Source organism: Pyrgilauda ruficollis, unplaced genomic scaffold (assembly GCF_017590135.1).
Source record: "Pyrgilauda ruficollis isolate IOZ18807 unplaced genomic scaffold, ASM1759013v1 scaffold96, whole genome shotgun sequence".
Classification (NCBI taxonomy): domain Eukaryota; kingdom Metazoa; phylum Chordata; class Aves; order Passeriformes; family Passeridae; genus Pyrgilauda; species Pyrgilauda ruficollis.
The window spans coordinates 453847-477017 of NW_024531710.1; the positions used below are offsets into that span (position 1 = coordinate 453847).

The 23171-nt window shown below is 55.4% G+C and overlaps 2 protein-coding genes across 4 annotated transcripts in view; both read right to left on the reverse strand.

Moving 5' to 3' along the window:
• The window catches only part of SIN3A (SIN3 transcription regulator family member A), a 33056-nt gene extending 24620 nt beyond the window's left edge, over positions 1-8436 (reverse strand). The window contains exons 1-2 of one of the 3 annotated variants that reach the window (XM_041489751.1): positions 8398-8436; positions 23-243 (exon numbers count right to left, since the gene is read on the reverse strand). In XM_041489751.1, coding sequence (XP_041345685.1) covers positions 23-211 — 189 coding nt within the window. In that variant the 5' untranslated portion in view covers positions 212-243; positions 8398-8436. Of the gene's footprint in view, positions 1-22; positions 244-7047; positions 7434-8397 lie in introns of those variants that run through there. The other 2 variants (XM_041489750.1, XM_041489752.1) reach the window with 2 other exon arrangements.
• Positions 8437-11229: 2793 nt separating this feature from the next.
• Positions 11230-22586, reverse strand: PTPN9 (protein tyrosine phosphatase non-receptor type 9). The gene is made up of 13 exons (XM_041489798.1): positions 21512-22586; positions 17728-17871; positions 17217-17306; positions 16993-17117; positions 16293-16398; positions 15574-15684; positions 15034-15362; positions 14544-14637; positions 14373-14442; positions 13771-13849; positions 13362-13512; positions 13063-13270; positions 11230-12789 (listed from the first exon to the last, which is right to left on the reverse strand). The coding sequence occupies exons 1-13, from the start codon at positions 21542-21544 to the stop codon at positions 12563-12565; spliced, it is 1767 nt and encodes a 588-aa protein (XP_041345732.1). The 5' UTR covers positions 21545-22586; the 3' UTR covers positions 11230-12562.
• Between the last annotated feature and the right edge of the window lie 585 nt (positions 22587-23171).

Below are 23171 nucleotides of genomic sequence, written 5' to 3' on the forward strand. Positions count from 1 at the left end.
GCTAAGGGCTGAGCACACACACCTGGTAGCTGGGAGTTACAGAGTACTGGATCCCCGTGGCTGACTGCATGGTCTCGGAAACCGCCTCATAGACCGGCGGGGCCGGGGCGAGCACGCGGTGCTGGTGCGGGAAAGCTTCGGTGCTGCTGGTGATACGTCTCTGCTGCGACGCATACACGGGTGACTCCTGCTCATCCAATCGCCGCTTCATGCTGAACTCATGCTCGGGAAGCACCACAAAACCTGGGGAAGCCACACTGGTTAGCACGGGGAATTGATCCGGCGCTCCTGTTCCGTGCCACGGGTGACGCACAGATCACCGCGAGCAGGCACGGCGAGCTTCTGTCCATTTCGGTGCTGATATCTTGCAAAAGGAAAGTGGAATTAAAGATTTAGCTTTCAGCATAAAACATGCAACCGTATCTCAGCACAAAAAGTACAGCCTTATTGTTGTAGTAACTTGGAAGTTAAGGATTTCTTCAGTCTCACCTAAAGGATGTTGCTAACACACAGACCCTGAGCGACGCAGAGCTCGCGAATGCGGTGTTTGAACACAACAGACTGGGGGGGAAGGATGTGCTACCTACACACCCTTTATACTGACAACACACAAAAAAAACTCTTGGACAGTCCAGGTAGGATGACAGCTGTGAGAGGTGCTAAAGGATGTTGCTAACACACAGACCCTGAGCGACGCAGAGCTCGCGAATGCGGTGTTTGAACACAACAGACTGGGGGGGAAGGATGTGCTACCTACACACCCTTTATACTGACAACACAAAAAACCCCTCTTGGACAGTCCAGGTAGGATGACAGCTGTGAGAGATGCTTCAAAACAAGGGAAAAAAGCAGGATGCAGAATCAGAGTTTAAAGTCACTTACAAAGCCCTAAAGCATTTAATGCATGTGTATTAAACACATTTCATGTGTAACTCTGGGGAAAGACATGGGTCTACTATACTAGGAATATTTTGGGCACCACATGCACACCTGTGGTCCTGCCAGCACCCTGGCCCCACTCAGAAGCTGGATTCCTGCCTGCCAGGGAGCACAGATCAGCAGCTCCCTCACTTACTCCCCTGTATTTTTTTCATGCTCCTGCCCAACCTCAAGTTGCTTTTCTGCAACTTGATTTCACTTCAAATCCAACAGGTCATTGTACCACTGTCCCACTCCAAAAGGAGCCATGAATTCCTGGCTCTGTTGGATTGAACCAGTCACCCCAGTACTCTTTACTGCAAGCACATTACAGTGCTGTTTTCTGTCCATTGATAGTTACTGCCATCCCTGAGATGTTATCTGATGTTTATCAAAAGCACAGGCAGCCTGTTAAGATGTTGGAAGGACAGAAAACAGTGAAACCACCCTCTTCTGCTTCAGGATCTCTCCAAAGCAAGACCTTTTCAGTTCAGTGCACCTAAGACACACTCATTGCTAAGGCAAGCACATGGATAAATGAGAGGGAACGATGTTCTCCCAAAATAATGGTACAACAGCCAACTGAGCCAATCCCCATCCACCAAGTCAGGACAGCTCTACACAGCCTAAATCTGTCATTAATCAAATAACCCAAAGACCATTAACTGATACCTCACATCAAATATGGAAACAGGAATCAGCAGGACAAAGGTGCAAATTTTCCTCTCCATGACATAAAACATGGAAAAGATTTGGAAAAATTTGTTTTGGAAGGCACCTTAGAGATCATCTCATTCCACTCTCTGCCATGGGCAGGCACACCTTCCACTATTCCAGGGTGCTCCAAGTCCTGTCCAACCTGGCCTCAGACACTTCCAGGGATGGGGCAGCCACAGCTGCTCTGGGCAACCTGTGCCAGGGCCTGCCCACCCTCAACAGGAAAAAATTTCTTCCCAGTACCCAATATAAACTCTCCCTATTAGTCCCTCCTTTCACTTGGAGAGGGTAGGACAACAAGGAAGATGACTTAATTCATTTTTTCAGTTCCTCTTCAAGTTTTAACCTCTCAGGAGCTCCCCAAATCACCTGGCAGGTCACAGACAGGAAGCAGAGGACTCCTTGCTCAAAGGGGAAAAGCTCATCAACTGCATCTTAATTTCAAGTTACAAACCCTAATTAAGCCTGACCCCTGCACACACTCAGCGAGCAGAGGAACACACTCCAGGAGCTCACTTTTCTCATGGTGCCTGCACTGGTTGTCTTTTCAACTGGTCTCTGCTGATAAATGAAGAACCAGGAAGGTTAACATGGAGCTGCTTCTCTCAGGCACAGACCACATTTTGCTTTACAGAGTTTTATGCTAATGAGGCTGGGACTAAACTGAGCAAATCTGGCCTCACACCATCCACCCACGGGCAGAGCTGGCCAGGATTTTGCATGACAATGGCTGAGCGCATGAGTAAAGTCTGGGCAAAGCTTTGGTGGCAGCTCTTTACAACCTACTCACCTACTTGGACACCCTTCTGCTCTGAACCCTGCTCCCTGAGCCAGCCCTGCCACTCGCTTTTCACCTCCCAGGCTGGTTCTCCCTTCATCCTTTCAATATTGCTATAGATCCACGTGGTGCGGTGGCTGCTCAGTGTCCCTTGGGTCTCATTTCCCAGAACAACATTCCACACTCACCCCTTCAGCTGGGCTCACCAGCCCCTGAAGCAGAGGCTGTTTGAGGGCAGAAGATGGCTGGAAGACTCACGTGCCCCTATGAGGATTAAAATGCCACCTCAAGCTGTCTGAGAAGACTTTTCCCCATGAAGACACCACAATTCTTGGCCTGTGAGGTCACAGGAATCGTGACACCACCAAGGATCAATCACCACACACACACCAGCAGCATGAACATCAGTTTTTGAAGCTCCCAATTCCTGCAGGCAAACTGTACAATCTTCCAAAAATTTAAGTTTGCTGTGTGGTTGATATTGAAACTTTTGTAAAACAAAACTTAAAGCTCATGTACATTCATCTTCCCTCTGAATTCCCCTCATCTTCACCAACTGAGCTTGGATGCTGCTTTTATCCAAGCACTGGAGCTGCTTCAGCTGTGAAATTCTGTATTATATATGGGTGTGTATGTATATATATACACACATATATATATACACACACCCATATATAATACAGAACTATATATATATTATATATATAGTACATATAAAATATATATTATATAATATATATTTTAGATATGTATATATATCACCTATAATATATCTATATAGGTGATAGTCAATAGCAGCAGTCCATCTTCCCAGATAACATCACACTAACTCCCACCAAGGGTCTGCAACCCACTGAGTAAGAGTGTCTCACAGCAAACCAGCCCTTAATGAAGATTGCTAATTGACAGGCTTTATTAATCCTAGCAGAGAGATGGTCTCAGCTCTGCTGTACCCAGACAGAGACTAGTGATGGCAACTCTGCATCCACCACCCAAACCAGAGAGAGGGGAAAGCAGACCAGCACCACAACAGTGAGTGGTCTGCATCCTGCAGGAGGAGATGTGGTGCTCAATGGTCCCAAAGTGCATTCATTTCCTCACTGAAGTCCTGCTCATCTTGACCTGGCATCTCCCACCAATCTCCTCTGCTCAAAAGCTGGAGAGATCTGTCCTGCAGAAAGTCGTTCCCCTCCTACAGCCCACCAAAAAGATGAGGAAGGAATAATGAAATAAAACCCAGGACTAGACATGTCATTTTGAACTGATTTAGCCAAAGCATGCTGCACAAAGGGGCAATTCCACCCACTTCCACCCTCAGTAACAACTGATTTTTCCTTAATGATGGCAAAGCCCAGCTAAGGGAAAGGTATATTTGAGAATAAGCACACAACATCAAAGACTTGTACCAAGAGTTTTCCCTCCACATTACAAACAATACTATGCTTATGCATCATCTCAGAAATGCAGCACACATCTCTGGCATCCCGTCATGGACTTTGAAGTGCAGATTTAGAGAGCCCCAATTCAAACTGCAACATCTGTAACCTTAATTTGATGGTTGAAAAGCCCTCAAAATACAGCAGGGACTGAAAGTAAGTCACAAAATTCAGGTACTTTCCTTTGTTAAAAGCATTAACAGGATGCATGAAGCAGACCTTAGCTCCACCTGAGCAGACCAAGTCAAGAATTGAATTCCCTTTCCCCAGCAGCATTTCTATCCAAACTCCCTTTTAACTCCTTAACAGGAGCACACTTCATTGTGTCTAGGGGAGGATGAAGACTATTGGGGTTTTTTAATGAGTTTTTAGGTTTTTTGCAGGAAATGGGGGCTGCATGGGAACACACCTCTAGATCTTCCCATCTGTGCCACATGTAGGATGCATCAGGCAGACACACACACACAGACACAGGATCTTCAGCTGGTAAAGAAAAGGAAAAATGAAGAAAAGCTATGTTGCATCTCAGTAAGAACGCTAGAATTATGGAATTTTACCTCACCAGCTTCATCAGAGGGTTTCCCCATCCACCTGCCCCACATGAGCTGGTGGGACAGGTAAGGGCAAGTGGAGCACATCCCTTTCCCTCTGGAACTGAGGAAAGCAGAGGAGCGGCAGCACTGACACAGAAGGAAAAGGAACAAAGAAGGGACAAGGCTGGATTCAGCTGGAGGAGCATTGCAGGGCTCTCCTCCTGCCTGCTCACTGCTCCACGGGAGCAACAGAGGCACGAGAGCCCAGGTGCTCTCCTCCACCATCACAAAACCGCCTCTCTGGTGGCAGCTCTGCTCCCCAGCATTTTACCACATAATATCCCAAAAATCTCCATTATTTCTATTGCAGGTTTTCCCACCAGATAAGCAGGGTCTCCAGGCATAGGAGATAAGCTGGTAAAGTTAAAAGAAAAAGCCAAATAGAGACTAGGAAGAAAGCAAATTGGGCAGGTGCACTGCCTCACACCTGCTGGAAGCCCAGCACACCTGTGGATAAACACCACCTCCACCAAAAAGCTGTAAAAGATCCACTGGAGAGGATTTTGGTCCCTCTGAAAAACTGCAGGGAAATTGCAGAGCTGCAGAGGATTTGTTTAACACACGTGAGGGCTTTTTAAAAGGCTTTTTTTCGAGGGAGAGAGGAGTCAAAAGTAGGGAGCAGCAAGTGTGTCAGCTCTGCTCCCGGAACAGTCACGGATGTCCTGCAGGACACATCCCACACGGGATTACAGAGGAGTGCACAGCAGTGCCTGCTGAAAGGAGCCAGCTCAGGTTCCAGCAGTGCTGCTAACCCAGCCACACGACTTCCAGAACATGACCCAGCTTGTTCAGCAGTCACTGCTACACTTTGTTTTCACGGTGCCACACAGCCCTGCAGCACAGGGATAACCCCTTGGCCACGCTACAGAAAGGCACATGAGGACCAGAGCGTCATTCCAAAACGAAATGAGAAACATCCTTAGAAAAAGGTGCTGGAAAAGCACAACCTGAAGCTTTGGGAGCAGTTGGAAGAGTTTTCTGCAGGGTGACATCGTGCCAGCACTCACCAAGCGGCAGATGGGACACAAAAAAACCCCATTCATCCAGATGGGGAACAAGTTGGTGAGGCACTGATCTCTGCTTTGCCAAAAAGTGACCCAGGTGCCAAACCCCACTGCAGACACGATCCAAAACATGCTCTACAGAGCTGAGAGCATTGGTCTGCCCTGTTCCCTGAGTGCACCTACCCCATGCACAGAGAGAATGATCAGAATCCTGTGATTTAACCAAATGAAAAAAGACCCCAGCCAGGTTGGAAAAAGTACCATGATCCCAAAAGCACAGCCCAGGCTAAAGTGACAACTATTACGGGGCTCTTTCTGCTCCAGCTCCAACAGCCATAAAAGCTTTCCAATGCTGGAGAAGTCCAGAACAGCAATCTGGACAGAAAACGATTCATAAATCCTGGAAACGTAAATGATCCGCCTGCCAATTCCAACACGATGCTCCCAGCCCCACGACCCACACGTGCCAGGAGCCTGAGCAGAGGGCTCCCCTGGCAATCCAGGCTGGGGCCAGGGGGAGAGCATCCCCCTTCCCCACACTGCTCACAAAACCAGCCTGAATCTGCCAGACTTCCCCCAAACTTGAGCAAATTAGTGCTATTTTTTTGGATGAACGACCACGTTGCAGCATCTCAAACTAATTCATGCTGAGACCATGTGTCTTCACCAGCAGCAGAAGGTGGGAGGGATGAGGATAAGATACTTTGGGGGGAGAAAGCACGATTTCCTTTTGCAAAGAGCGCACCCATGTGAAAAACTGCTAACTTCACCTCAGCAGGGAAAAAAAAAAAAAAAAGACCCTAAAAAGTGGTTTTCTGTCCTTGGAGATCCAGCACAGGCTGACACCAGGCTGCCAAGGCACTTTATGTGATGAAGGAAGTTTTACAGATGCTTTAAAATTAGTGTATTAAAATAAAACGCCATTTTAATTTAAAATACTGCACTATATAGTTAATCCTATATAACAGTGTTTACTTTTCTGAAAGTGTATTTTTAAAAATAATTACAAGTTAGGAGTGGAAAATGGCCAGTACAGATACAGCTGTACTGAATTAAGTTGGGCATTTCCCACTTGTTTACTGAGCCTGCACCTTTTAGCACAACTAAAAGCGGCAAGTTAAAAGAGAAACATGAGGTATTATGTCAGCCTTAAGCTACACTTTAACACACAGACCAGGTTTAAATTCCTCTGGACAGAGTGGGAGACTGAAAATCCACACACAGCTGGGGATGCCTTTGATAATTAGTTTAAAATAGAGCTGACACAACTGATATTGCCCCATTTCAATGATCCAAATAAATAAGTTTCTTCAGGGATGTAACTTCTATCTGAGCACACATGCTATTCACACAAATAATGACTGTTAAAATTCAGACTGGGTCTGAACCCAGGCCAGGAAAAGGCAAAAAAACCAGGATTTAGTAAAGCAGACACAAAGCACAGTCATACTTTTAAAGCTACCTGAACTCTACCAGCCTCCTACTATCAAAAAAAACCCCAAAAATTAAAGTATTTTCTATGGATGTACAACAGCCCGAAGAATTAAATAAAATAAAAATAAAAAAAAAAAACAAAAACAAAAAAAAAAGGGATGAAATACCAATGTAAGCGTCCGCCAAGTTCACAGCACGGGAGGACGAGCAGAGGGATGCGGCTCGCTGTTAAAATCGCAGGACAATTAATGGGCGCACGCGGAGCTCTCGGGTTTCCATGCCTGCGCGCCGCTCCAACAGGTCCTTTCGGAGAGCCGGGCGGCGGAGCCGGAGAGCTGCGAAACGCCGCGGGGGAGCCCTCGGCCGCCCCGCACCGGCTCCGCGGCGGGGGCACTGCCCGGCACGGCGCTTTCATGGCAACTCCGCCGCCAAGTTGGGCGAACGCGGGCACCGGGAGCACCGCACCGCGCCGCCCCCCCGGCTCTCGGAACGCCCACCCGGGCGGGCGGGAGCCCCGGCGGCGGCTCCGGCGCGCGGTGCGGCCGGTACCGGGGCCGTGCAATGCGGGCGAGCGCTGCCGTCGGCCGCCGCGGCGGAGCGCTGCCCGCTTCTCTGTTCCCCGGGAAATCCCGCCCCTCCTCGCGCAGGGGGGGAGCCCCGAGCGCCCGTTGGCTGAGACGCGCGCCTGTCACTCTTTCGACCAATAGGAGCGCTAGCCCCGCCCATCAGGCCCTCCCCTATTGGCCGCGGCCCCCAGGAAGGGGATGTGGAGAGGAAGGGAGGGAGGAGAAGAGGGGGGGAGCGACCGCCGAAGAAAAATGTCCGTATAAGCAGCGCGCCCCGCCCCCGTCCCGCCTTTCCCGCCGCCCTATTGGCTGCGACACCAAAGCGTCGGCCAATTGGCGAGCAGAGCCGCGCCGCCGTCACGACGAGAAGCCCACCCACGCGGCGAATTAGCCCCGCCCACCACCGGCGAGGCCACGCCCCCCTCTCTGGGGAGCCCTTTTGTGGAATGTTTACATCGGGGCCGCGGCCCGCACCAGCGGCTCCCCCCGTCGTCCTCCCCCCGGCCCCGGGCCCCGGTGCCAACCGGGTCGGCGGCGGGAAGGGGGCGGCGGGAAGGGGGTGGGGGGGGACTTGGCGGCGGGGCCCGGGCCCGGGGGCGGCGCGGCGCTGCCTTTTGTCCCCGACCCCTTCACTTCCGGGATGGCGGCGCCCCACGTGGGGCGGGTCGGTTACACGTGCGGGCGGGGGGCACACGGCGCGCACACACACTCGCTCCCGCACACTCGCACACGCTCACACTCACGCACGCACGCACCGAGGAGGAGGGGGGCAGTGGGCGGCGCGCGCCGCGGGGGGCGGCACCCTCAGCTGCTGCGGCCAATGGCGTGCCAGGAAGGGGGCGTGGCTGCCGCGGCAATGGCCCCCTCCCTCCCCCCCGCACACACACTCAGTCACCCGTGAAGGGGGGCGAAACTAGGAAAGTGCGTGTGGGGGAAGCAGCTGTTACATACCCTCAACGCGCAGGCGAGCAGCCCTGAATGGAGGGGGAACTCCCCCCGGGGCGGATTGGCCCCGCGGTGCCGATCGTCACGGCCGCACCGCCCACGGCGGGAGGGGGGGCGGGAGGGAAAGGCCTCCCGGCGGAGGGAGCCCGGCCAGCCGGAGCCCCCGCGGCGGCAGCCGGCCTTCCCCTCCGCTAGAACGCGAGATGGATGGAGGTGGGGGTTGATGCCTTCAATCATCGTGTTTGTCTCCCTTTGGAAAGTTGTGGAGTGGGTTGCTGGGCTCCCCAGACGGAGGCTGCGGGAGCCAGGCCTGGCCGCCCCTTAGTGTTCGTCTGGGTATCTAGAGCGTGCTCGGAAAAGGGTGGAACACAAACACACATGCTCCACACTTCTAGTTAAATGTGTATTTCAAGCACCTTCACTCAAAGAAGGTCCAAATCTCCTGGCTGTATTTTTTTTTTTCTTTCCAGCTGTTCTTCCCTTTCTCAGACCGGCAGAGCGCTGCAGGGCAGGCAGTGGGGTGGTGCGGGACAAGCAGAGGAGGCTCTGGGAGCTGCAGCTCGGTTTAACCCCTGGAAGGGCTCTCGACACGGGGTTTGAGCCTGCACGGGCTGCGGTGCCACTGGAGATCGAGCCTGAGCCTTGGAAACCGGAGACAAGGAAGCAGAAGGGCTGGGAAATGAAGCGCTCTGGAGCTAGGCTCTTTCCAAACTGCCAGGGCGCAAAATTACAAGCACTAAAGTAATCGTCATTAGCGAGGCGGCGTGCACGCTGCCAAGAAAACCAAATGAGACAGGTGGGCACAGCGATGGCAGCGCCGCTTTAGGATTGCCCTGCAATGCCTTTAAATCCCCGTTTCCAAACTCCAGCAGAACTTTGGATTTTGTTCTTGGAATTGCCTGTGCTGTTATTTTTTGTGGTGGCTGATCCCCATCTCTGGGCCACTCCAGGGAAGGGGAGATCCTCCAGGCATCAGGCTGCTTGTACTGAACAGCCCATTTTTCTCACCACTCTCCAAACAATACAAAGTTTTTCTTTCCAGTAACTTTTGGCTGTCTGCGTGAAGTGACCATTTCCAGAGAAATCCTTGTTTCTGCTGCTGAGCAGGACCTGCTGGCACAGAAGGAATGGATGGAACAAAACATCATGTTGTGCAAGAGGACTGAAAATGCTGGCTTTGAGAAGAAACACAGCCCTGGAAATAGTAAGGGAGGGTGAGTGTTTGGGTTGTTTTCCCATGGAAAAGGTTTACAACCTTTTCCTCCGCCTCCAGCACAGATGGCCTCTTCATCTCTCCTCGAAGGGAGCAGCATATCCGAGCTGTTCCCATTCAGAGCCAGAGTTGGTTATCTCCCTCCCTCTCCTCTGGTTATTCCTATCAGATACCCAGCACATGAGTCTTGGAAACGTTTTGGTTCGCTGTGCCCACATCCTGTAGGATTGAGCTAGAAGGCACAACCACCTTTACCGTGTGCACAGAGCGGGCTTGGTTGGGATTTCACAGCCAGTGGGAGACATGGGCTGGGCAACGTGGGACACTTGGCATCACCTGCAGCTTTCGGATCTGGACCCAACACTTTGCCAAAAGCCCTGCTGAGCCACAGAGAGCTGCTGCTGACAGCACAGGATTAACAATAAACTGCAAACACTCCCCTCCTGCACGTGTGCCGAGAAGAAAGCCCAGCTGGGTGAAAAAGTTTGGCAGTGAGTGAGGCTCCAGGAGCCTTCCTGCAGAGGATGAGAGCTCTCTTGGAGGATCCACCCTGCAGTGGGTGCCTGGAGGGAAACTCTGGGGCAGCCTGAGCCAGAGGAGCAGATCACACTGCCTGGGCTGATGCTGCTCCAGGAGACAGCTGGGTGGAAAATGGTACCTGGAAGGATGGGACACTGCAGCTGAACCAGAACCACTCAGAGACAGGATGTGCACAGCTCCAGGGGTGCTCCCCACACCCACCTCTTGTGCACTGGGACATGCAGCCCTTCCAGACGGATTCCCTGCTGCCTCTGGTTCTTTTCCAGCCTTCCAGTGCCTGACCTCGGTTTGGCACAGCCACGCCAGTCCGCCCCCAGAGCACAGGGGAAAGCTTCTCCCTGTGCTAGTCCTAGAAAGACACTGGCATTCCTAATTTTTTTAGGCTCCAGCTGAACAAACACAGGTGCTGCTCTTCACACCCACCAGCTGCCCTGCTCTGGGGCACGAGCTTTCTCACTGGCTCTAGGGCTTCATTTGCACAAGCTGCCTTTTTTACTCCCTTGTCCCTGAGCCTCAGGCTGCAGCTGCTGCTCTGGGACTGGCATCACTTGCACCTGAAGGCACTGGGGCTGCCTGACAGCCCAGGAGTTCCCCCTAATTTTTGTGCCCTACTTGCCTGCTCAGAGGGCATCCAGAAGCACAAAGGCGATGCCTGCACCCCCAAATCCTGCAGCAAAAGGCAGCAGCAGGCAGATACCATGGCCAGACAGGAGACTGATGTCCTGAGGCTTGTCAAGGCCCTGGGAAAAGAGGCAGGAGCTTGGAGCAGGGTGGCTTGTGTTCCCCGTGGCTACACCAGCTCATTGTGCTGTCTTCCCTCCTGACGCTATCCTGCCTGCCCAGGAAAGCTTCCTGCAACCTGGTTATCTCTGTCTCAGCCTCACCCAGGCCAGAAGCAGCCCTAAACACTGCCCTGTGCTCTCAAAGTCCACGTGTAGCCAGGGATGAGGCCAGCTGGTTTTAAACACAGCCCTGTGCTCCTCAACGTCGATGTGTAGCCAGGGATGGGGCCAGCTGGTTTTTTGCCCATGCAAAGCCCTGAATTCCCTCCTGTCCTGCCCAACGTCCCCACGACAGCAAAAAGGACTGGTCACTGGTGGTATATTTATATATCAATACAAATAAAAACAAAACAACTCCCAAAAAAGTAACAACAAAAAGGTTTCTCTGAGAGCAAAATAGGAACATTTACAAATACTTCTGGCTCTGGCTTGGATCAAGTTAATGTTAAATACAAAAAAAAAAAAAACAAAAAAAAAAAAACCAAACCAAAACCAAAAACCAAAAAAAAAAAAAAAACAAACCCAAAAGAAAACAAAACAAAACCTCCCAAACCCTGTGCCCCCCTCCCCCAAGATTATAAAAAAATAAGAATATACACATTCAAAGAGCTTATTACAGTATAAAGTTGGGGAGGCCCAGGCAGGGGCTGGGGCAGAGGCTCGTTGCCTCTCCAGGGTTTGGGGTTTACTCTTGCTCAGCGCTTTCCCAGCCCATGACTCAACGCAGGGCTGGGCCTGCGGGTTCCCAGTGGCAGCTTGGGAAAGCCGGGCAACCTGGAGAGCCGGTCGGTCCCCATGGCCCCGTCACCTCGTACCTAGTGACTCCCTCAGCGGCACCCAAGGGCCAGGGGATGCTGGTGAGCTCAGCACCCCTGGGCAACCCAGTCCTCCAGATCCTCCCAGGAGCACAGCTGCTATCTCTCTCCATGGGGAGGATGAGACAAAGAAACGGGGGGACACCATCAAGTATCCTTGTGCCTCCAGTGGGATGGGCACAGGAGCGGGTACTGGGTCCTAACGCTGCCCATGAGGGGAAATAAGGGGAAGGGGGAAGACAAGACAGAGCCAGGACCGAACTCACCGCTCCAGAGATCACAGCAGTGAGGGGGCAGGAAGCGGGGACCCTTGGGAGCTGCTAAAGGGGCGGTTGTATATATGTATCTATATAATAGCCGGGGGGTCACAGCGGGGGTATATTATATACACACATACATACAGACACACAGATGGAGCGGCAGGTGAGACCGAAGCACATGCCTCTTCCTCAGCCCCAGGACTGGGAATACATTTCCTAGGACTTTGCAAAGCCCCTCTCTAGGTACATCTTAGGTGGTCCCAACAACAACAAAAAAACCCGAAAATTAAAAAACCCAACAACTCAAAGAGAAGACAAACCACCTCCCCAACCGTCCAAACCTCAACCGAAACACGACAGGGAGGAGCGAGAGCCCCTTCCCGTGCCGGCAAAGTGGCAGCCACCGTTTGGGTTGAATAAGGCACAGTTCCATAGCAGTGCTGACAGCTGAGGTGCTCCAGCACCACTGCCCCCACGGCCCTGCTGAGTCCCGGCGTGCGCCGAGGCGGCGCGGGCAGCCCCCGAGGACGGGCAGCGGCGTCTGCAGGGAGGCGGAGGGTCTCAGTGCCCCGGCGAGCTCTTCTCCTGGGCGGCCCGGCTGTGGTTGGCGAGCAGCAGGCCCTCGCGCTGGGCGTGCTCGAGGATGGCGGTGTAGCAGAAGTAATACTGCTCGGGGGTCTGGATGCTGAAGGCGCGCTGGGTCCGCATGCGCAGCACCGTCTGGTAGATGTTCAGGGTGCCCACGTCCTGCAGCTGTGACAGGCAGATGTCCAGCGCGCAGAAGGTACCTAGGGACAGTGATGGGCATGGCCATGGCGTCAGACACCAAATGGCACCATCAGTGCCCCTTGTGAGAACTGGAGTGCTGGTGCTCAGCCCCCCACTGATCTCCTAAGGGCATCTGGGCACTTCTCCCAGGTCTGATGGTTGTGGGAAGTCCTGAGGACATGTGTCTCAGGTCAACCAGCTTGCAAACACACTGTGGGTCCCCAGGATGGAAATGTCCCAAGGAAGTTGGACTTGTCACCCCACTGTCTCCAAACCTCCCCCACAGCCATTACCTGTCCTGCCAATGCCAGCGCTGCAGTGCACCACGACTGGGGGTCCCCCGGGGTGACCCTTGAAGCGAGGTCCCAGGGCGCTGACAGCCACTCTCTGCTGCTGCTTCACAGCCCCCAAAAAGTCAATGAGAGTGGCAGCAGAAGAGGGGACGCCATAATCCGGCCAGCTCAGGTACTGGAAGTGGGACACCAGCCGCCGCTCCCTGGTCTGGGGAAAGCAGGGGGTTTAGACCCTCTTTCCTCCTCTGAGCACTGGTGCCCCCATACCATTCCCTCAACAGGCAGTTGTGCCCACGCACCTCTGAGCTGTGGATCTCCAGGATGGTTTTCTTGTAATGGTTGAGGTTCTCTATGCCCAGGTTGGTGATGGTCAGGGCCCCAAAGCACACCTGGAAGTCCTTTTCCAGGGGCCAGTACTGGCCGCACTTCCTCCTGCCTCCCTCCTCCAGCCTGGGAGCATGACAATGACAAGCTGGTAATGTCCTCCTTGCCCTGTCTGAGACATTTCCCATGCCACCCAGCCTTGGTCCTTTGGGGACCCCACAGGGACCGAACAGTCTGTCCTCGACCCAATGTCCCACCTCCGTGGGGCTCTGGCTGGCACCACTGCTGCAGGATCACTGCACCGAGCCCAGCGCTGCTTATCCCACACCAAAACTGCTCATTTTGCACAGAAAAAGAGGGCTGTGTCCCTCCATGAGCGCTCACCTAGTTGTCATCACGATCACCAGGACGTTCTGCTCCCACACCATGCGCCAGAAGTCACCGTAGGTGTTTTCCAGAGGCCCTGCAGGGACAACCCACACATCAGCCTAAAATCTCATGGATCTGGGCAACCCCTTGCCCAGCTGCATCCAGCAGCCCCCCATGACCCCCACAGGGAACCACAATCCCTTCCTGCAGGGGCTGATCCAGGTGTGGATCCACAAACACAGCCTGGAGCTGTCACTGACTGCCACCCCCAGCACCGTGTCCCTATGGCTCAGCACTGATCCCGCCGCTCTGCTCAGCCTCGGGCAGATGAAGCAAATCCAGAGCTGGGACAGGGGAAGGGAGAGGGAGAGGGCTGCCACCATGGATGAAGATGGATCCCCTTGCTTTCTTCCAGGAAAAACTTCAGTCCACTAGGTGGAAACTGAGAGGGGAATAAATACATGCAAGGAGGAGTAAATACACCCTGGGAGAACGGGGACCTGCTGGGCAGCGCCCAGCTCCTGGGATGTCCCCCATGGCCAGGGGCTGACACTGGGCAGAGGTGAAACCCATGGGTGCATCAGGAGCAGAACAACCCCTTGTTGGCTCAGCCATACCCTGAGTGCCAATGTAAGCATTCCTCTGCTTGTAGCCATCCATGAAGCTCGCGTTGATGTAGTCAGTCAGCTGCAGGGAGAAAAGCATGGGTGAGATAAGGCCTCCAGAACCCTGGGACAGCTGTGCCAGCTTCCCACAGGACTGTGGGCTTCCCTCCTGGGCTGGCTCACCTCCGGGCGGCTGTACGGCTTCGCCAGCTTGACACGGGTTTGGTCCAGGCAGGGCACGTCCCCGTACCGGTTCTTATCCTGGTTGTAGGGTGCCCTGGCAGGCGGGGAAGAGGGAGGCAGGGATGTATTCCTGGTGTATTCCAGGGAATGTATTCCAGGCAAGGCAAAGGCAGCATCCCTCCCTCTGTGCAAGCCTCTGGGGCCCGTTGCCTGGGCTCTGCTGCCATCACCTGGCCAAAGCCTCGGGAAGCAGAGTCCCGGCCAGGTCCTGGTCCCTGCTGTCCTCTGTAGCTCCCCCTTATTCCCAGAGGCTGCAGGACCCACAAAAGGGGCTCACACCATCTCTAGGCCACGGTTCTGAGTTGCTAACCCAAAGCACCACACCATGAAGAGGCCAATGGACCCCGATCCAGCAGCAGAAGCATGGGGTGAGGGGGCACAGAGCTTTTTGGGGTGAGGGGCACCTGGCTGGTTCCTCCCACCAACTCACAAAGAGCAGACGAAAGTGCCGGCCGGGCTCCTGCGCCGAATGTCTTCGTACTCCTCGTAGATGCCACGTTTCTGCTTGTGGCTGACATGATCCAGCAGTTCCTGGAGGGTGACAGACTTGGGCCCAGGGACGTGGACGGAGCCGTTATCTTTGGGGGCCGCCAGCGGCACCAGGATGAGCTCGTCCAGGGGGTCGGGGTGCCCGTTCTGCTGGGGCAGGAACCGGCAATTCCAGCTCAGAGGGTCCAGTTTGAGGGACCCTCCGAGGTACTCAGGGAGGCATTCCCGGGGCAGGTGATCCTTCAGCTCCGACATCTTCACCATCTGCACCTGTGAGAGGAAGGGGAAAGGCAGGGGTGACTCCAAGAAGGTTGGAGAGGATTCGCCGGGGATGGCGACAGGGATGCCAAAGATCTGGTGCTTGGCAGCTTCCAGCAGATGGGGCTGAATGGCACAAGCTGCTTCCACCACCCTGTCACGATGGGCAAGCAGCCTCAGCCCTGCCTGCTGCGTGTCCTGTGCCAGGAGGGTCCCCACTCACCCGCTCCCGCAGCTTCTCCTTCAGCAGCAGGCTGATGATGGAGTAGGGCACGCGGAACCACATGGGTGCTCCCACGATGAAAACCTTCTTGAGCCGAGCTGGGAAGGCACCCTGTGGGCGTGAGGAGGAGGTCAGATCCAGTCTGCTGTGGCAGGGGACATATCCCAGCAGAGGTGACAACCAGCAAAGGGACCCCACGATGGCAATGCCACATCTGAAGCGTGCTTGTTCTTTGGTTCCTTGTCAACTCTTATCTGTGTTGATAAGGAACCAAATTGCTTCCTTGGAATTAGGTAAGCAGAGGGTTTGGCTCCGCAGGGAGAGGTGAAGACTGGGAACCGGGATTATGCAAAGAACACACCCCGGCCAGTATTTACTCTTATTGCTTTTTTTTCCGGAGAAGGGAGGAGGCACCAAATGCCAGCAAGATTAAAAAATAATTTGCATCTGTTTTCCCAAAAGTGCTGCCAGCAGCTGTGAGAGGAATCCAGCCCAGGGACAGCTGATCCCTCCCGCCCGCGCCACACCGCAGCCACCGCCGGGTCCAGCCTGGCAAGCTCCCAGTGCCTTCCCGAGGTCCTGCGGGGCTGCAGCTGGTGCTCCTCGGCCGAGATGTGGTCAGCGTGGTCTGGGGTGAAAATTGATGCCAAAACCACAGGACTTTGGGCTCTTGGTGAGCGAGTGGCCCACACAGACATCAGTAAACCCCCAGGCACCACCTTGAGCAGGTTGAGGATCTTCTTGCTGAGGTCCAGCTCGAAGTTGGTGTACTGTGACCCTGCCATGTCGTAGATGAATACCAGCCCGTTCCTTTGTGTCTCAAAGCTGAGAGGAGGAAAAGAACAATGTCAACCCCACAACATGCAACCATCTGGCTCCTTCATCAGCAGTTCTCCCCACACTGACCCCCAAAAATCCTTTCCCACGCTTCCAGAAGGACTCACAGACCCAAACCTTGCTTCTGCACTTCCCAGCTGCTTCACCATCTCTTCCTACAACCCTCATTTAAGCCTGACTCGTGCCTTAAGCCTGCCCCAGCATCATCACCCTTGATGGGTAAGGTCAAAAACAGAAAGAGCCCAGCAGGATAAATGGCAGGGGAATGTCCTGGGTTTATATTTTTGGCAGGGCTCACATTACATCTGGCTGATGGTGGGGCTGCCTCCTCCCCAGCCAGGGCCTGCAGGAATCTGGGACTTTACTAAACTGAACCCAGGGTGTGGACAGGGCAAGGCTGCAGAGTCTGGTTCAGGGCTTGTGGGATTTTGCTCCCCTGCTGAACAACTCCATAAGGAGGACTGGCTGCAGTTCAAACCAGGGAATTTCAAGCCATGGGGAGCAGTGATCTCCCTGGGAGGGAACATGCTCCCCAGGGACCCTCCAGTGTGAGACAGAGGACCCCTGCAGAGGAAGGCTCACCTCTCCACAGCTCGGTCCAGCAGGTAGAAGAGTGCCTGGAGCACCACGTGCTGCACGCTCTTGCTGGGGTGGTGCAGCTTGGCTGTGAACAGGGCGATGGAGGCTCCCGAGGGGTCCCGCACGCTCTGCCGAGGAAACGGGGTCAGGCTCCCGAGCACCCCCGCGGAGCAGAGCTGGGATAAGGCACCCAAGCTGGGGTAACTCCCTGGGGGACCCCCACCTACCAGAATGGTGAACTTCCCGCTGAGCAGCTCCGAGCGCAGCGGCTCCTCGTGCGGCTTCAGCTTCACAATCCCCTCCTTCAGCCGCGTCTCCTGCGGGCACAGAGGGCAGTGACAGGGGGCACAGGGGGCACGGCCCACCTCTGCCCCACGGGGCACCCAGCTGTCCCAGGGAACCTCTGCTCCATGGGATCATCTTCCAGCAAACCCCCAGTAACAGAAGGAGCAGCTTTGCAGGTTGGAAAAGACATGCATGGATCTATATCCTTAATATATAGGGAAATGCTCTGTGGGCAGCACACAGCAGCCAGGAGGGCACCCCATGAGCTGCTCCCAGAGGAGGGGAAGGGATTGGGATCTCCATGGCAACCCGCCTTGGCTGAAAAAGGATTTTCCAGCTGGATAAAAACTTGTGAGAGAGAAAAAGGAGCAGGGGGAGGGTGGTCCTAGGGAGCAGGGATCTCCTGCAGAGCACGAAGCTCTCACATGGGGGGTTCTGGCCCCTCTCGCTTACCCTGTAGGAGTGGAAGAGCTCAATGGCCCGCAGGACGTCAAACTTGCGGGCCATGAGGAACTTGACAGCCACATTCCAGGAGAGCGGGGACACATTGTACTGGCCTGTCCACTTGTTGATCTCCTCCAGGAACTGCTTGGTTGCCTGTGGGAGAGATCAGGGGCATGCGATGAGACAAGGTGAGAGGAGGAGGATGAGGAGGAGCAGGAAGAGGAGGAAGAGGAGGAGGAGGAGGAGGAGTGCCCCAGGAGCATCCCTGGTCATTGTTGGAGCTACAATCCTCATCAGACCCAGCAGCTTCTTGGGATGGAGCAGAGAGCTCCAGGACAAAAGGGGTAAGGGCAATGGAGATGGAGATGGCAGAAATGCCACATGGGAAAGGGAGCAAGGGGTGGGAAAAATGGCCTGGAGGCTGGGGGACACTTGTGGAATGGAGAGGGGGAACAAAAGGAGGATTTTACAGGTAACAAACCCCACTCAGACACAGCATCCCCAGCACAGCCCCATCAGCTGGCAGTGGCCTCCTGGGGCTGCAGCTCCACCACGGGGCAGTGAGCTCAGCTGTGGGAACACAGGCAGTGAACACGGAGGGCACTTCGACCTGCTACAGAACATGGACCAGCTCGCCCAGTAACACCAGTTTCACACACATGGAACACCAGGAGGGTCCCAGGATGCTGCTTTGCCTTCTGCCGTGGATTGATCCCCTGTCCCACACAGGAGCCCCAAGGGAGATGGGGCAGTACAGCACAGTCTTCCACCACATCCTGCTCAAAGGATGCAGGCAGCATGGAGAGAGGCACCAAAATGCCTTGCTCCCACCCAGGCATACACCAAATAAAACAGCTTCCAAGCTCCCCAGAGCAGAGGATGATGAGCAAGGAGGTGGAGGAGGGAGGGGAGTGCTGAAGGCTGGCTCCGGGAGGGAGGCAGGGGCGGTGTAGGATGTCAGGCACGGAGTTACTGGGAACTATTCAGAGTTACTGGGAGCTATTGAGCCAGAAAAGCTTGTCGGTGTTAATGACTTCCGACAGGAGGAAGTGAAGGGCCGGGGTTTATCGGCGGCGCGAGGCTCGGCAGGGACAGCGCGCCCCTCTCACGGGATGGGCCAAAGGAGCCCGGCTCATCCCAGGGGTCTGTCTCCCAGCACTGTGCAGCCAGGAGCTCCCTAACTTGGTCCCAGAGTCGCACAAAGCAGCCAGGCAAGAACCATAGGAAAATAAATGGGGCAATACAGGAACCATCTTCAGCCTTAACACAGAACACATCCACGTACACAGGAATATATTCTGTCTGTAAACATATCCTATCCCATATATCCTGGGCACACCTCCACTTTGCCAGGGCACTCCCCGAGGCACCCAGTTGCTCAAAATCCAGGGCTGCAGATGCAAACCCAAAAGCAAATCCAAAATAACAGTGAAGATGATCCTCACCCAGCACATGCAGGATGATCAAGGTATGGGAGGGAGCGCCAGGTACAACTCCCACTTCCCCCAGACAAAGATTGGAGCCAACACCGCAGCCTGAGCTGGCAATGATACCCCAAGGTGATGGGAAGGGAGTCCTCAGATGATGGGAAGAGGGGCCCAAAGGGCATGATGGCAATGAGGAGAGGATGCAACCTGCAGATCAGGTCTGCCTCCTCAACATCTAACCCACCACGCTTCACACAACCCCATTTCCAGCAGCTGTCATGAGGGATGATGGGCTTTTTGCAAGGGGAAGATGCACAAGAGCAAGCACTATCTGTGCAGGGCAGCTCAGCCATGAACTCCAGATTTCCCTGGGAACAAAACCAAATTCCAAACTTACCAGTGCTGCCATTCAACAGCAGGGAGCCAGGCGTTACAGAGCTGAGCATCAATGCCAGCCACAGCTCTGCCCCCTTTGTGCGCTCCACTGGGTCTCATCATCATTCCTAGCCCCAATCCCAAAAGGATTTATACACACGTCAATCCCAGCAGAGCAAGGATCGCTCCACGTGCCAAAAACAAAGCCTGTGACCCAGAGCTGTGGCAAGAAGTCCTGTTTCTACAGCACTGGGAGTGAAATTGTCCGTGGCTGGGTGTTTGGAACAATGCTGGTCTTTGGAGTGCTGGCGTCATCCACGGCCCCGCTGCGCTGGAGCAGGGTGGTGACAAAGCCACTGCTGCTGGAATCCAGGGGTTCTTCCAGCCCTCCTCCCCCAGGCAGCAAACCTGCCCTCCTTCTTCAGTGTGGGGAAGCGGGGGATAAATCTGTGAAAATTGCAGCTGGGCTGAAAACCTTCAAGGAAAATTGGTTTGGCTCCTTGGGGATAGGCTAAGGAGGGAACTGCAGAGGGCCAGCAGAAGAGATGTCCCAAGGCTGGCCTAAGAGGAGAAGGGTGAATTTCCCCCGGCTTGCTGTCGGTAACAAGGGAGAGTGGAGGAAATCTTGATGGTCGCAAGAAGGATGAAGGGATGGCAGGAAGGGCATGTTCCAGCCCAAACCACCACTTACCCACGAAAACAAGGAAAATTCCATTATTTTGGCTTCCAAGCCACAGAGGGCAGCATGAAAGGCAGCCTTCCTCACACCAAGCTGATGACCCAAACCTGGAGCCATTATTGCAAACGTCTCTTCACCCTCTCCATCCAATATTCCCAAACAAACCAAACATCTCAGATCCCTCTCCTGGGATGCTGCTCCCTCTGCAAACCAGCCTTCCCTGCTGGCGCAGGATCTCCAAAACCCCTATTTCTGGAAGCTTTGCCCCCTCTATGACACAGGAGAAACGCAAATCTCAGGCACCTGTGGGGACAGAGGGCACTCCCTCCTTGGACACTCCAAGAACACTCCCCATTCCTTGGGATTTTATCACCCTGAAGAGAGCAGTGCTGCTTCCAGGAGGAAAAAGCCTGGTAGCTCTGCATTTGCTGAGCACCAGCGCAGGCTGCAGGAGGGGCTCTTCCATGGAGGTTTTGAGAATTCGACATCTCCATCCCAGCCCTCCTAAACCTCCCTGTAGAAACGAAGGATTTTTAAAGGAGAAAACCAACCAGCCAACCAATTGGAAAACCGACCATTTTGGAAGGAAAACAGGACCTTTTCGCCTTAGCTCTGCAGTCCCCAGAGCCACCAACGTGGCCAATGTGACAGCCCGAGGGGGCAGAGGGATCCCGGCTCCACATCTCTATCCACAGGGAAGCCCAGCGGCCGCGGGTGGGCAGGCGTGGGGACGAGGACAAAGGAGGGGACAGGCAGGGATTGCTCCGGCCAGCCGAGGCTCCCCGGCCGGCTCCAGGGCCCCGTTCCCCGAGCCCAGCAACATCCTCCCGCGGTGACGCAAGGCCGGCGGAGGAAGCCGGGACGTCACGGGAGGCCTGGGGCGTGGGAAGCGCGTGCACACGCATCCATCCCCACGCATCCATCCCCACGCATCATCCCCCCGCACCATCCCCACGGCAGGGAGGCCTGCCAGCGGGGCCACGCTGCTCTGGGGATGTGGGACCCACGCCCCAGCACCCACGGCAGGGGCCTTGCGAGAGCTCTTGGGGAACGGGAAGGTTGGGGGGTTGCGTGGATGGGGGTTGTAGGGTGGGTGCTGCGTGGGTTGGGAGGCTGCGGGTTTGGCGGCTGCATGGATGGGGGGCTGCGTGGCGGTGGGGGGGCTTCCCGTCGGGAGAATCGGCTGGCTGGGGAAAAACCAGCCTGGCAACCCGCGCTAGCCAAATAACGATGGGAAAGGAGCGGTGTGGGAAAGGAATCCCCGGGGTCCTGCCCAGCCCGACCCGGGGAAGAGGAGCCCGGCGGGACCTACCTGCTCCTCCTCGGCGCTGAGCTCCGCGGCCATGCTGCGCGCCGGGCCGGGCCGGGCCGGGCCGAGCCGAGCCAAGCCGGGTTGGTCTAGGCGGAGGACGCCCCGGCGGAGCCCATCCCCGGCGCTGCGGGCACCGGCCCCTCCCGGCGGCGAGGGCGGCTCCGCCCCGGGGGCCCCGCCGAAAGTGCCGAGAAAATGAAAATAAAACGGAAACAAAAAAAAAAAAAAAAAAATTAAATATCTATGTATGCGTGTGCGTGTGTTGGTGTGAGCCCCCCGGGAAGTTTGGCTCGGCCCGGGAGCGCCGCTCGGCTGGGCCGGGCCGAGCCGAGCCCCCGCCCCGCTCCGCTCTGCCCCGGCGGGGGCGGCGGCAGGAAGCGCCCGCAGCCCCCGGTCCCTCCTCCCCGTCCCCTCCCCGCGGCTCGGCCGACCCCGCAGGGCGGGCGGGGGACAGGAAGCCCTCCCCGGCGGGGGGGCGAGTGGGGGACAGCAGCCGGGATGGGGCCGGAGGGGCCCGGTGCCCCCCGGCTCCGCGGCGGCTTCCCTAGCCCCGGTTCCGGCCGCGGCAGGCGGGAGCGCCGCCGCTAAAATGGTGGCAGCATCCTCCTCCCTTCGCTGATGCTGGATAAAATTCCCGGCAGCCGCATCCTCCGTTGCTGTTACTGGATAACATTCCCGGCACAGCTTTCTCCCTTGCCGGGATTCCAGCCGCGCAGCCTTCCCCCTACGAGCAGGAGTCCGGGGTTTCCAGGCGTCTCTTTCCACTCCCTCCTCTACGGTCCCTAAATTGCATTTCCCAGCCGAGCGCAGGTGTCAGCGCCTGGATGGAGAGTCCCGAAGCTCCTCCGGGAAAGAGCGGGGATCCCGGGAAGCACAGCAGCGCTGGCTCCAAAAAGCCAGGCCCTGGGACAAGGGGACATTTTGTTCAGCCGAGGAGCACTGTGCTGGCAGCGTGCCTACAGCCGGAGCCTGTGCACCTAACTGGGAGAAAATGGAAGTAGGGCAGAGGGAAGGGGCTGAGATCCCCGGCTGGATGAGTGCTCCAGGCCATGTCTCCTCGTCGAGCTGCCCGCTCAGCTCTCCTGCCCCAGGCCAAATTTCAGCCCCCGGTGGGGTGACCCCTCCAGCGGAGCTGCTGCCTGTTCCAGCTGGGAGTGAGATCGCACCCAGCAAACAGAATAGTCACAGCACCAAACTGTGCTGGCCCCTGCGACTTCCGTTTGACACCCTCCCTCCAAAAACAGCCTTTCGTTCCCAACAGGAATTGTAACGCAAATATTTATTCCTCCAGCTCAGCTCATGCTTTTAAAAGGGAAACTATGAGGCATCATCTGGAGCCAGCGGGAAGCTGCAGTCGCTTCCCTCTTGCTCTCCTCCATCAGCGCGTACAGCCCCTCTTCGGCTGTATTTCCTCTCCTTCCCTCCTGGAGGACCTTGGAAGGCTGATAGAGGGCAGTAACCTGAGCTGCAGTTTTCTCTGCCCTAAGGGATGCACAAATCTTCCATCCAGATGCCCACCTCCGGGTTTAATTGCCTGATGGAAGGAAAACTGTGCTGACAGGAGGCTGGATGCAGTACCCCACTCAGCGCTCTCCCTGCAGACGTCTGCCAGCCAGGAAGGCTGAAGGTGGGAACCTTCGAGGGATGGGGAGGTTAAGGC

Bases quoted from the DNA above. Each gene is read 5' to 3' on its own strand.
- PTPN9 (XM_041489798.1), bottom strand. From the start codon at position 21,544: ATGGCCGCGGAGCTCAGCGCCGAGGAGGAGCAG. The intron at 17,307-17,727 runs GTAAGCGAGAGG...CTGTGCCCGCAG, and splicing joins AGCTCTTCCACTCCTACAGG to GAGACGCGGCTGAAGGAGGG. The intron at 13,513-13,770 runs GTGAGCGCTCAT...TCATGCTCCCAG, and splicing joins GTGATCGTGATGACAACTAG to GCTGGAGGAGGGAGGCAGGA.